The sequence below is a fragment of the Bombina bombina genome, chromosome 2, assembly GCF_027579735.1.
Source record: "Bombina bombina isolate aBomBom1 chromosome 2, aBomBom1.pri, whole genome shotgun sequence".
Classification (NCBI taxonomy): Eukaryota; Metazoa; Chordata; class Amphibia; order Anura; family Bombinatoridae; genus Bombina; species Bombina bombina.
Window position 1 is genome coordinate 581,624,835 of NC_069500.1, and position 15,650 is coordinate 581,640,484.

The 15,650-nt window shown below is 37.3% G+C and overlaps 1 protein-coding gene across 1 annotated transcript in view; it reads right to left on the reverse strand.

Moving 5' to 3' along the window:
• Positions 1-15,650, reverse strand: part of CEP78 (centrosomal protein 78) — a 168,490-nt gene that overhangs the window by 68,556 nt on the left and 84,284 nt on the right. The window contains exons 10-11 of the mRNA XM_053702476.1: positions 13,841-13,973; positions 12,088-12,127 (exon numbers count right to left, since the gene is read on the reverse strand). Of these exons, the coding sequence (XP_053558451.1) occupies positions 12,088-12,127; positions 13,841-13,973 (173 nt within the window). The remainder of the gene's footprint in view (positions 1-12,087; positions 12,128-13,840; positions 13,974-15,650) is intronic.

The window sequence follows — 15,650 nt, forward strand, 5'->3', positions numbered from 1 at the left end:
TTCTTGGATACACATTGGGGTCTGGCTAACCCTTTTCCCGTGCCCCACAAGGAAAATAGGTGCTGTCTTTCACTATCATATTTAATAAACTATTGAAGGTCATATAAAGAAAAATGAGGGAAAACACCATTAAAGATTGCATTATAACACACCATTTATTATTATTGCAGATCCATAATTGCTAATCAAAAAGAAAATAGTATTTGCAAAAAGCAAACCATTCAAAAAATAATAAGCCACCTCAGCGGTATCAAAAACTAAATTCACAGCAGATAATAAAGGGTACCCTTTAAAGGAAAAAATAGAGAGTTCCCTTAAGTAATTTGCACCTGTTCACCGGTATCGGTTATATGCACCCACAGTAATGTCCCAGTAGTAGTATACTTCACATCCACAGGTGTTGAGGAAAATCCTTAATGTAGCTTAGAACCCCGTTAGTAAGCAAGCAAGCAAGGTAACAGTTAAAGAAGTCTCCCCCAGATTAATGCACAGTCTGTTGTTAATTGGAAGCTTAGGTATAGGCAGGGTAGGTTGTCAACACTTTTTGCTCTCACCAGATATCATGCACTGACGAACAGTTTGTCCGTGACTGGGGCTCAGTCTGTGACTCACCTTACCCTACCTGTTGTCATTCCATATTGCTCCAGTATAGAGTTGGCAACTGGGGGCCGGTTGCTGTTTAGCAAACCTTGTGCTTACCAGTTAAGTTCCATGTGGGTAACAAATGCTACATATACGGATCATTAATGATGTCACCTGGATACGATGTTTACAGGTTATCCGGTGTTTGTCTGCTGCAATAAAGTGTAGCTGCCTTGCTACGCACGTTTCACCCCTAAAGGCACGTGGCTTCTTCTGGCTTAGTCTGATGGTGTCACTGTGGATCGACACCCTTTTGATCCATAAGACTCCGCCTTCTTTTCCCGGGTAAATTTTAAACATCCAACATCCATAATAGAAACATTTTATATGCATAACAAATACATTATTCCGCTTGTGGCTTTGTGTGTCTTATTTAGATTTTAACAAATTATAATCTTTTATATATGACAGCACAATGAGATAAGTTAATATACACCATATTTCACCAAATTTAATTAATTATATGGAATATTTTTATATTTTAATAATTTTAAACAACAGCAACAATGTGCAAGATATTTTGACACATTCAAATTGATCATGGGGAGAGGGGTATATAGTTAACACCCTAAGAACAGAGCAAAGTTCAATTCCTCATTCATACCATTTGGTTTTAGAGAGCCTAAATTAAATATCCACTTACATTCTTTTTGTAGTAATAATTTATCTAGGTTACCACCTCTTTCATTTAACTGCACTCGTTCCAGACCTCTGAATTGTAAACTCTCTTCATCAATAAAACTGTCTAGCTACACTGCTTGCTTTTATAGATTTAGGTTTTATATCTCTTTTATGTTCCTTAATTCTTTCTTTCAGTTCACAATAAGTTTTGCCTATGTAATATCTGGGGCAATTGCACTGAAGCATATACACTACACCTTCTGTTTTACATGTTATATGTCTTTTTTTTAAATCAAAGTTTTTTTATTGAGGTTATTAGTAATACAACATTCATTGCATGTCATCATACATATTAACTCTGTAGACATAAACCACCTTACATGACACCTTCATTATAGGATTTACAAAAAATAGCAATCTATCTCAAGAGAGAATCGAGTCTACATGTAAAATAAAGATAAAAATAAATAAAATATATGTAATAGTAAAACCTCTTTTTCTTTAGTTATGTTCCTCACGTGCTTAAAGTAACGTTCTTGAACTAATGATGTAGGAAAGAGGAATGATAGTAATGAAAATAGCTGTGACTAATAGTATAAAGACATTAGTGTGATATAACGCCCCTGTATCATGGGAAGATATTAGAGTTAGATAATACCACTCGTGGGCATGGTGGATAAATATATATATCCAGTTAGCAGAGAGCGGAATTAATACCGCTGAATAGTTCATCCAGCTGGATGTATTTAAATACCATATAAGCCTACTAAAGATACATAATGTAAACTATTAAAATTAGCATTTTGCAAAACATTAAACCAGATTGATAGCCGCAATTGATAACTAAGAGATCCAGTGTGACACAGAAGTTCAAAGTGGGATGCATAAGTTGACTATAGCTATGTCATGCAAACACACCTAAAATTACAAGCTGACAAAATAAGATTCCTATCTACATATTGACAAATTAGAACATCAAGGTACACACTCTGACTGCTTTATGTCAAGATACCTTTTGTAACCGTATTGCTAAACCACCTGTGCCTAGCTAAAACTACCCCACATGTCTCACACCCTGTCGAGCTGTTCACATCCTATAACAATGCTACAGGATAGATATATATTTGCAGCCATTAGGGTTCTAGTTTACAAATTATTACTGGGATCACATTATATCACTTTTATGTGAGTAGATCCTATGACGACCACTAATAACAAAGGGGCACATGAACATACTAGAAAACAATTAACTTCTATCATCCCTCTCCAAATACCCTTTGTAGATGTAGATAGGTTAAGTTATGTTAGCAAGTTACACAAAGAACCTATAAGACCCAGTATAGTCTCCTACAGACCTCACCAAAATATTTATATGAGTACCAAGAAAACAATAACAGTCGATAAGCAGGTATCCAAAAGATGTCCCTTCATTGTCTGGGATAGGTGAAGCTCATAGGCTCCTCAAAAAGTAAATAATAATAAACCTCAGGCTGTCTCATCTGATCTCTGAGATTGTCAGTTCAAGTGGGGCGACCGAACCAGTCAAATACCCCTTTGTAATCCAAGATTGCAACAGGGCTTATCCTATGCCAGTTCTATAAGGTTGCACTGCATAGCCAGTATAGTCTTCCAAAAGACAGATTCAGCCCTCCTCATCTGATGAAAATTAAGGAGGTGTAATTGAACCTGCATCCACACCTCTTCCTGTAGTCGCACCTTAGGATACACAACATATTCTGCCGATTCTGGGTCGCGGGAGCCGGCCGCTCTCCCCCGACCCAGCTCCACAAGCAAATGGTGCGCATTCATCGCTGTGTTACTGTGCGATGCAAGTTCTGAGCTGACAGTATCACGGCTTCTGGCAGTATCGGTAAGCAAGCTGATAGAGTAGGATGATTCCTCACCCAGACTAAAACAAGTAGTAAACACCTCCAAGGGTGAAGCCCTCTGACTAAATCTTGCGTACCTTTGTGGGGATGCTGAACGTGTGACTGAAGCAGGCTGTAGGGCCATCCGCGCATCCCGCCTTGTGTCTCTTGTTATTGCCATGAGGTCACACATACAATCATCTAGTTTAGCTTCTATTTTTGACAACAAAGCTTGTATTATGCTGCCTGACATCTCCATGATCATTAGTCTTTCGTCTGTAGCGGCTAATGGGCTAATTCGAACCATGCGATGAGGCTTATGGGGGAATAAATGCTTATGTTTGCGGCCTCATGTGCCGCCTAATATTATTGAAGTCAGGGTTCAGGCTTATCAAATCCAAAACTAGCTTTATGGGTATCAAACTTATCAGAATTTCTTCCTCTATTCAGCGATCAAGTTTTTTCCATCTGAAGCTGCATATATATCTCGAAATTCAGCAGAAATATAAGGGTTAAGTGAGGAGCTCTTATGAAAGTAACCCAGTATGGCCGCCACCCGGACACGCCCCCCATTATATGTCCTTTTACTTTATGTATTTTACCTGCAGTGTCACAGAACATATTACCCCTCAACAGGTTATCACAGACAGAAGATTTAGCACATCGGAAATTGCTATCTCTCTTTTTATATTTTTTTAACCACATTTGGCTATTCTGATCTTTAAACAAACTGCATACAAGTTTGTCCTTCAGATTCGGTGCTCTCCTAGCTGTAAGATTTGGTCTTACCCCTACCATTTTTTCTATTGATTTGTCTAAAGTTAATATATGCCAATGTTTTCTTAAAATGGATGCCAAACTGTACCATTGTTCATTAAATGTACTTATAAATTGGATGAAATTGTCATCCTTGCTTACGTTTGGGTTATTGAGTAAGCTATCGCTATTGCTATCTTGTGCTTTATAAAAAGCTTGCTTTAAGATTTTTTGAGGGTAGCCTCTTTCTTTAAATCTTGACTCAAGGGCTTTGGCTTCCATTTTGAAACTATCCATACTAGTACAATTCCTACGGTGCCTTAAGTATTGACCCTGGGGTATGTTTTTTAATAAATGTGGTAGATGGTGACTATCAGCATGGAGTATTGTATTTCCAGCTGTATTTTTTCGAAATGTTTCTGTAATAATTTCAGTATCACTTTTTTTGATTTTCAAATCTAAAAAGGCTATCTCACTTTTACTCCAAGAGTAAGTGAATTTTAAATTGAAATCATGTCAGTTGCTCTACAGTCCCTTCCCAAAACATCACAATATCATCAATGAATTTGAGCCATAAACTAATATGGCCCAGATCGAGGTTGTATGCATTGAGTACAATGTCACGTTCCCAGCCTCCTAGGTACAGACAGGCATAAGTTGGGGCACAGCATGTGCCAATTGCTGTGCCCAGTATTTGTTCATAGAACTTTTGTTGAAACACAAAGAAATTATGATTCAAAATGAACCTTAATAGTTCCAACACAAAATCTGTGTGTTTATTAAATTTTGCTCCTCTTTCAGAAATCTTTTAATTTGATCTATTCCTTTTTCATGAGGAATTGAAGAATAAAGCTGTTTAACATCAATAGTCACCAAGATAGTCTCCTTGTTGACATAGGTTCCATTAAGCTTTTTAAGTACATCTAGTGTATCGTGAATATAAGAGGGTAAGGAACTCGAAAAGGGTCTTAAGCAGTAGTCCACATACTCAGAAATATTTTCAGTTAATGAGTTTATACCAGCAATTATTGGTCTTCATGGTACAGGAACTACCTTTTTGTGAATTTTTGGGATTGTATAAAATGTTGCAGTAATAGGGAATTTTTTATTTTAATAATCAAATTCTTTTTTATTAATTAACCCTTCATCATGGCCATTTTTTAAAATTTTAACAAGTTCCAATTTGTACTCATCAGTAGGGTTATGCTTCAGACATTTATAATGGGTTTTATCCCCAAGCTGTTTATTACACTCCTTGACATAGTCTTTAGTATTTTTAACTACTATATTGCCCCCCTTATCCGATGGCTTGATGACTATTTATGTGTCTTTTTTCAACTCTTTTATTGCAGCAAGATGATGTTGTAGGTCTTTGGAGGTGGTCTGTGGGCTATTTTTGACCGTTCTCATCATCCTTTGCCTCTCCGATATTTTACTTGGCCTGCCACTTCTGGCTTTAACAAGAACTGTGCCTGTGGTCTTCCATTTCCTCACTATGTTCCTCACAGTGGACACTGACAGCTTAAATCTCTGCGATAGCTTTTTGTAGCCTTCCCCTAAACCATAATGTTGAACAATCTTTGTTTTCAGGTAATTTGAGAGTTGTTTTGAGGCCCCCATGTTGCCATTCTTCAGAGGAGAGTCAAAGAGAACAATAACTTGCGATTGGCCACCTTAAATACCTTTTCTCATGATTGGATGCACATGTCTATGAACTTCAAGGTTTAATGGTCTCACCAAACCAATTGTGTGTTCCAATTAATCAGTGCTAGGTAGTTACAGGTATTTAAATCAACAAAATGGCAAGGATGTCCACATTTATGCACCTGTCTAATTTTGTTTTGATGCATATTGCACATTTTCTGTGAATCCAATAAACCTAATTTCACTACTGAAATATTACTTTGTCCTTCAGTTATTTAAAGGGACATAATACTCATATGCTAAATCACTTGAAACTGATGCAGTATAACTGTAAAAAGGAAAATATCACCTGAGCATCTCTATGTAAAAAAGGAAGACATTTTACCTCACAATCTCCTCAGCTCAGCAGAGTAAGTTCTGTGTAAAAAGTTATACTCAACTGCTCCCAGCTGCAGGTAAAAAAATTAAAAAAAAAAATGAAGAAATGAACAGCAGCCAATCAGCATCAGCAGTGCTGAGGTCATGAACTTTTACTGTGATCTCATGAGATTTGACTTGACTCTCATGAGATTTCATTGTAAACTTCCTTTACCTGATTGGTGAAATAAGATGAGAGTGCACGATGCTCATCCCTTCAGATGTCCCAGGACAGACACACTAAAATGCTGCTTAGAAATCCTTTACAATGGGAGGTGGCTACTGAGGAACTTTTGAGGTAAAATATCTTTCTTTTTTACATAGAGATGTTGAGGAGATATTTTCTAGTCAGCTTTTTACAGCTATGCTGTATCACTTTCAAGTGTTTAAACATTTGGGTATTATGGCCCTTTAATAGATCAAAATGAAATTGCTGATCCAAACACCCAATTATTTATAAATGAAAATCATGGAAATTGTCAGGGGTGCATACAACTGTATATATAATCATGTATGTATGTATGTATGTATGTATGTATGTATGTATATATATATATATATATATATATATATATATATATATATATATATATATATATATATATATATATATATATATATATATATATATATATATATATATATATATGTAGGTTAAATAAATTGCAGTAAAACAAATATAATCCACCAATAAGGGGTTGAAATCCTTCTCTCCAAAAGCCTTACCTGGATTTGACTGTGTTTGTCGTTTCTGAGTGCAATTTTATTCACACTTTTGGTGGGATTTTGGATAGGCTTTTGGAGAGAAGGATTTCAACCCCTTATTGGTGGATTATATTTGTTTTAGTGCAATATACTTAAAGGGACATGAAAGCCAATTTTTTTCTTTCGTGATTTAGAAAGAGCATGTCATTTTAAACAACTTTCTAATTTACTTCTATTATCTAATTTACTTCATTCTCTTGATATCACTTGCTGAAAAGCATATTTAGATATGCTCAGTAGCTGCTGATTTTTTGCTGCACCTAGAGGCCTTGTGTGATTGGCTCACACATGTGCATTGCTATTTCTTCAACAAAGGATATCAAAAGAATTGAGCAAATTAGATAATAGAAGTAAATTGGAAAGTTGTTTAAAATTGCATGCCCTTTCTGAATCATGAAAGTTTAATTTTGACTAGACTGTCCCTTTAACCTACTAACTTCTTATTTACTCAGTGATGCTTTCTAGCAGCATTTATAGTATATTGCACTGATTAAAGTGATGGTAAACTCTCCCCTTTATAAAATCAGATCTGGAATGTAAGCGCTATTTTAGATGAAGTTTAATTCATTAGCTGTAATGAAGATGCAGTATAACTTAGTTATTAATATAGATATGAAATTCAAATACTGCATGCTCCTCCGCCCACTTCAAAAGTAAACTTTTCTGTGAGCTAACAGATTGAATTGTTGTCCAATCAGCGCTCTCCCCATATGGCACTTTTGTTGTAGCTAGAGCAGCATTGATTGGAGTGTAATTCAATCATTTAGCTGACAGGAAAATTGACTTTTGAAGTGGGTGATGCAACGTGGGGTATTTGAATTTCATATCTATATTAATAACCAAGTTATAGCGCATCTTCATTGCACATGATGAATAAAACCCCTTCTAAAATAGCGCTTACATTCCAGATATGATTTTAAAAAGGGGAGACTTTACCATCACTTTAAGCTCCTTAACATGGAAGGGTCCACCATTAACTTTTACTTCTTGCTACCTGTGACAGAAAGAGGTTATGGAGATCAAGAAATGGATATTATTTTTTCCACTGACATTACCACATTCTCTTTAAGCGATTTGTTTGATGAAATGGAGAAATTGCTTGTAAAGGAACATAAGCTTTAATTTGATGTGTGGACGTTTGAAAAATATGTGAAACTTAACATTATACCAAGGGGACTGAGATTAAACAAGTTCCCAACCTTTGAGGTTAAAGAACCAGAATATGTGGAAACGTGGAATTCTGTACTGACAGAATGTTCCCTAAGACTGATGAATTTACTTATTATGTATAAAACCAAATTGCTAAATACTATCAGAGATGAAATTGATTTGTTACAATTAGAGCTTAACAACAGGAAATTGGAGCTAGATTATCCTAAGTTTGATGGCATTTTGAAAACTGAACTAATAGAGTCTAATAATGTAATTTTGAATCTGAAACATACTAAATATCTCAGGGACCATTCTGATTATGACAACCAGTCAGTTTATATATGGAACCATGCACAGAGAAATCAAAACAGAAGGTATGGTAACAGGAGAGGAAGGTCTAGAAGTAGAAGGGGGAAATCAAGGATCTACTAACAAAAACCCAGGACACGGTAGAGCCTCAGACAGTGAAGTGGAGTCTGGGGAAGATACAGGGGCATCAGGAGGGGAGGAAACACTGGTGGTACCTAAGGGAATACTGAAGAATACACAAAAACAGGTTACCATTAAAGGCCCATCTTATGATCATAATATAGAACAAGTGAGGCCTAAAGAGCACACCACACATAACCCCCCCCCCCATCCACCAGTACCACTAATACAAAATATGTAAGCAGTACTAATCAACCTGCTACTGACAATATAACAAACACTGGAGAGAAAACAAGTATAGGCCAAGAAAAACAGGAGAGATACCCTCTGAGAGGGAACAAGATAACAAAATATCAATAACATATATTAGTAATGTGATCAACCTCTCCACCACATTTTTGTCAGAGTTACATTTGAAGGTACTTAGCTATGGTCTGAATTTCTCCCCCACCTGTACATTTAACCTTTTAAGGCCCATGTTGGACGTGAATAGATTGATCAGAAATCTCACCATGAAAAAACATTTTCAGGGGGAGACAGAGAGTGGAGTTGTAGACTCTGAGGATTTAGACCTTAGACATAACCGTTTAGTGAATATGCCCCCTCTAGATTTTACTGAAGCATGTAATGTTACAACACTAGAGGTCCGGGGTAGACGTGAGGACACAGCAATGGCCCCCAGTACTATTAGGAGTTTCAGTGGGTTTAGAAATCAATCTGAATTTTACCCTATACAGACTCGTGTACCCATCCTGGAAACCTTCTATAAGAGGGTGAGGATGATCTCACTAAGCTATCTTTTTCAAGAGGGGAAAGATATAAGGCCACATATGCTAAACCCAATTTGTCGAATAGAGAAAAACAGGCACTACAAGAGCTCCAAAAAAACAAAGATATTGTTATCTGCTCAGCGTATAAGGGAGGCTTGGTGGTGGTCTTAAACAGGACAGCCTTTGTCAGTGAGGCTCATAGACAGTTGCATGATGTTGAACACTATACAAGACTTGACAGAGATCCTAATAATGTTTTTCAAAGGGAACTTAAGGCACTTTTGGATGATGGGTTGGAAGATGGGCATTTCAATATAGTCACTTATGAATTTTTGTATATAGAACATCCAGTCCAGTGGTGCCCATCTTCCACCACCTTCCAAAGGTGCATAAAACACTTACTAATGTACAGGGACACCCTATCGTGAGTGGGATAGGCTCCCTCTTTGAACATCTGTCACAGTGGCTTGATGCCATATTGCATCCTTTTGTGGTCACACTACAGAGTTATCTGAAGGATACTAAGGATTTACTTAATCTAATGGAAGTCTTTACTTGGGATATACACGAGTATATGTGGTTGACGGTGGACGTGGTGGCTCTCTATACATCCATTCCACACGAAGAAGGTCTAAGGGCTATAGCCTTTTTTCTTCTGAGTTTTTCCAGTTTTGAAACAGACTTTGTGGAGTTCATCTTGAGAGTCACCAGGTTCATGCTCACACATAATTACTTTCATTTTGAGGAAACCTTTTATCTCCAGAGATGTGGGACGGCTATGGGTGAGAAGTTTGCGCCCTCATATGCCAACCTGTACATGGGTTGGTGGGAGATGTCCCACATCTATGGGGATGAAAATGACTACAGAGCAAATATTGCCTTTTATAGGCAATATATAGATGATCTTCTCTTTGTTTGGCAAGGTTTGGACACTCTTTTGGAAGACTTTGTAAGGAATTTAAATGTGAACACAGTTGGGTCTACAATTTACTTTTGAAAAACAATCTAGATCGATCAACTATTAGACCTTACTTTGACAGCTAATGACAATGCACGGGTTTATAGTAATATATACAGGAAACCAATCACAAAGAATAACCTGCTCCATGCCAAGAGCTGCCATCCAAAGCACGTTCCTTTGGCGGTTGCAAAAGGACAACTCATTAGAGTCAAAAAGAACTGTACTGAAGAGGAAACTCATTTGAAACAAAGTAGGGACATGGGAGAAAGTTACAGCAGAGGGGATACCTTAAGTATGTAATAGATAGAGCTCAATCTCAGGTAGATAGATTGGACAGGAGTACCCTTTTGAAAGGGTCCAAATGGATATGTGCACACCAGGACATTAAATAACGAGAAAAGGTCACCTTTGTCACAGACAACAGTACAGAATATAAAGATATCTGCAACATTGTAAATAAACATTTTCGACTTTTGTCAGCTGATGACAAGACTTGTAGGCTGTGTTGATAGGGGTTTGCGCTGTTCCTATAGGAAAAGCAGAACTATAGGGAATATCTTGTCCCCCTCTGAATTACCTACCACGGACAGGGAACAAGGATCTTGGCTTAGACATGGGGGATGTATAAGTGTGGCAAGTCTAGGTGCAGACCATGTGAGTTTAGCATCACTTCGGAGGAGTTTCATTCCGAAGTTACGGGAGAAGTGTTTAAAATTACATCTTGCCTCAATTGTACATCCTCTTATGTCATCTATTTGCTAACCTGCATTGAATGTCACCTACAGTATGTAGGACTCACTACTACCGACATGAACACTAGGATAAGAAATCATCTGTCCACCATCAAAATTGGTGAGGCCACCACCCCCCCTTGGTGAAACACTTTAAGAACAAGCATAATACGAGTAATGCAACATTAAGGTGACAGGCTATTGAATGGGTCAGATCTCCCTCGAGAGGAGGGACAACTTTGTGTCAAGCAAGTCTATCGGCGATATTGTTCCAATATATATATATATATATACACACACACTAGTCCTAAAGCATGTGTACACAGGCCATTTTTTGTAGTACAGCGGTCCCACCCCGTGCGCTCTTCTCTCTCTCCCCCCCTCTCTTTTGCAATCTCTCTCCCCCCCTCTCTTATACGCTCTCTCTCGTCACACCCGCTCCCGCCTGGCCCCGCCCACCATTATCGCGCAGTCCTGACAGAAGGTCAGGTATACTCTAAGACCAGGTGTGTTTGTCCTCGTGCTGTCTCTACTGCGCATGACAGTTTCGGACAAACACACTTGGCCTTTTATATTAAAGGATATATATATATATATATATATATATATATATATACACACACACATACATAAAACACACAAATACACATGAATACACACCTATATATAGATACCACCAGCAAAAAGATTATGGGGTATATTTATCATACCCAGGGCGGACATGATTTTCTGTCGGCATTTAACATTGCACAAGAATTTCTGGTGAAATGCTTGTGCAATGCGGCCTCCTGCACATTCGCTGTCAATCAGCCGATCATCCCTGATCATATCTGATCGGGATGATTGCAGTACGCTGCCTCAGAGGTGGTGGATGAGTTAAGGAGCAGCGCTCATAAGACCGCTGCTTCTTAACTCCATTTTCTGGCGAGTCGGAAGGCTTGCGCAGAATTAGCAGCATCCGCTCCTTAATAATTCAGCCCATTGACTCTGAGAAACAAATAAATGAGTGCGACTCACTTTATTGCTGTGGTCTGGAACCAAACCCACAATATCTCAGAGGTACGCCTGTATATATGCATATTGAACTTCCTTGCTTCTTGTGACGTCACTATGTGTGAATGACATGATATTGGGGGATATTTGATATGGCTAAGAAACAAGCTACCCCACATTCCACTACAGTGTTAAGTTTTTGCATCTAAACAATTATTAAGCAATCAAATGTGTGCAGCTGGTATTTCCATACATAACAAACAGAGTTAAAATGACAGAATATAGATATATTTATGGCTGGTATGTGTTTTTCTGCATGTTTTGTCACACACATGTACCTGTACTGGCGTTAATGGGATCCCATCCTCTGGCATTTGCCTAAAAGAAGCATATTAAAATAAAATGATATTTTATCATGGTTTAGAAAGCATCTCATGTTACTTCCTACAGATAATTCATCAAACCAATTAACTAGTTCTTTACGGGGCACCTTTACAAGCTTCTCAGGGATGATGATTTGTGTAGTATCAGTAGCAAATAAAATGATTTAATAGAACCATAGAAAACGGTGAAGTAAAAGGCTTGTAAATATTAGATGTGTAAAGATTACAAGCTACCTATGTAAACTTGTGCTTCCACCTTTAATAAAATAAAAAAGCTCAATTCTGGCATGAAAACCAATCAGATAGGCCACCTTTAGAAAGTTCAAACTAAGCTTTGGCTTTATCTTTGAAGACTTGAGGAATATCCCAGAACTGTATGTTCATTAGTAGTATCCAACCGACAAACCAATTTATACAAGACAACAGGGAGTGTGTGTTTGGTAGTGCTAATGTACAGAAGACCAATATTTTAACGCCTAGATTACTAGATTTTTTCCTTAAAGTCAAAATTTAAAAGGATTGGATAGAGCATTAAATGTTTAAAAAAAAAAAAAAAAAAACATTCCAGTTCACTTCTATTACTAATTTTCCTTAGTTATTTTGGGATCCTTTTTTAAAGAGTAATCCTATATTAACCAAACATAACTGGTTATATTTTCCACTACCAACTTCAGTATAGTTAGTAATAGTACAGTGCAGTCTATGCAAACTCCGGCTGTGCTAAAATCTCAAAAGCCAAAAACTGACTATTCAAATACAGAATGGTAACTTCATTTAAATTTGAAAAATTTCCAGACTTGCAGCTTTTGGAAACATATTAAAACGTAACATTTATTGTATAAATTGTAACATGCAACAATCTATATAGTCATGTTATACACAGTTGCAAACACTGCTGCCATAGACTGCTAAAGACACGTGCACGCTCCTGAGCTTACCTAGATTTACTCTTCAACAAAAGATACCATGAGAACCAAGCCACTTTCCTAATAGAAGTATATTGAAAAGTTGTTTAAAATTATATGCTCCAACTGAATCATGAATGTTTAATTTTGACTTTACTATCCCTTTAAATATTTGCGGTGTCTAAAATGTCAAAAAGGTACGTTATTAAAGTGAATGTAAATTTTGATGCTAAAGTGCACGATTTTTAAAAATTCGATTAAAAACAGGGGCACTTTAATTCATCAAAATTTACATTTCACTCGTGTTGTGAAAAAAAACTTACCTTTTAATCTTCACAGCAGCTCCAGCTACCTCCACCTGTCGCGAAGCCTCTTCCTGGGTCTAAAATGATGAATCCGGCTTCCTCAATCACGGCATAGAATCAGACACTGATTCCCCGGGGGGAAAGCCGTGATTGGAGGATGACCTATCCATCATTTCTGACATCAGAAATGGCTTGCAACGACCAGAGGAAGCTGGAGCTGATGTCAAGATTAAAAGGCAAGTATTTTCACAACACGAGTGAAATGTAAATTTTGATGAATTAAAGTGCCCCCGTTTTTAATCGAATTTATAAAAACCGGGCACTTTAGCATCAAAATTTACATTCACTTTAATAAATATTTATGTATGCAAAAGATTTTCAAACAATTATTATGCACACAGCAACAATTAAATCCAACATTAACAATACATACGGAAATTGTTAAAAATTGTACTTGCTGTATATGAAACACAAGATAATGGACTTGTCAGCCTCTACCTATGCCTGCTGGCCCTTTCTGCAGTGCGCCATGGAAGAAAACCTTCAGCTCCTGGAGGTCTTGGTTCAGGAGCATACAAGTCCTTTGCTGTGCCCTTCCGCCCTGGTGCTGTTGTCTTCTTATTTGAAAATCCTGCAAGAACACATTAAGTATTATTATGGCGCAGTAAGAGAGGAAATATTTATGTTTGATTATCATGAAGTATATTTTAATATTTTGCAAAATGTTGACACACACACACACACACACACACACACATATATATATATATATATATATATATATATTACACATACACACACATATAGCATTTTGGGAGCCCTGACTTAACCAATGATCAGCCCCCCCCCATTGACATGTGCAATTTTTGACCAAGTGACTAAAACGTATATGCACTTTATTCTTAAGTGTAGTCAAACTTGGAAATGTTGTAAAGTAGGTAGTAACACACAAACACAGAGACACACTCATACACTGAAACACACACACTCACACATAAGGATTCACATATAGACACTCTAGCAGACATGCAAAGAAACACACTCAGGCACAGACACCCAAATAGAAACTCAGCACTTGTTTACATTGACCTGACAAGTAATGAGGTATACTACAGTTTTGTCAAAAAAGGAGATTTACAAAACAAAATATGGAGTTCTGATTATCTTTTTATCAAGAAAGATGTCAACTAAATGATGACAACAGCATGAAGTGGCTGAAAGGAAGGGCCCTGAACTGGCTAAACAATAATTTAAGGGTTAAATGGTGGATTGGTGACTTCCGTAAAGGTCTCCTTAGTCTCAAAGTCTGTAGAAAGATGTGAATAATCAGTAGTAAGGTCAAAATGTCCTAAAAAGGAACAGACAATGGACACACACAAACTCAAACTTGCACATACACCCAAGGAAACACAGAGAGATAGCCTCAGAAAACACACAAAGACATACACACACAGAGACACAACCACATAAAACACATACAGACATACATACACACAAACCTTCACTGAGACATCCACAGAAAACACACAAAGACATACACACACTCTCACAGAGACACCCACATAAAATGCACAGACATACACACACCTTCTCAGAGACACCCACAGAAAACACACACCCTCACAGAGACATCCACAGAAAACACAGACATACATACATACACACACCCACCCTCACAGAGACATCCACAGAAAACAGAGACATACACACCCACCCTCACAGAGGCATCCAGAGAAAATACACAAAGACAAACATACACACACCCTCACAGAGACACCCATAGAAAAAGTACAAAGACATTCGCACACACCCTCACAGACATCCACAGAAAATGCACAAAAACATACACACCCACCCTCACAGAGAGGCCCACAGAAAAAAAAAATACATACACACTCATAGAGACACAAACAAAAGCACAAAGACATAAACACAGACACCCACAGAAACACTCACAGGAGGTCATTTCTGCATATTGCATCCCCTAAATCAACAGTGTGTGACATGCATGATAAAAAAAATGCAGAAATTAAGAGATCACTTTTTAAAGAATCATATTTGTAATGTGTAAACAAAAATAATTCTGTGAATACAAAATTTTACATTAATGATCTGGGTAGATGGCTAGATGAAGAAAAGTACTTTTAAAAGGTTGACACGTTTGTTTTTTCCCCCAATTTCCCCAACCAAGAGCTCCACTTCAAATATAGTGTACAAATGTTCCCATCTGTCAGCTGTACTTATGGATTTTGAAAATGTTGTACTCTATATGGTCTTGGTGGAACCATAAGCTGTGGTACTCATACCA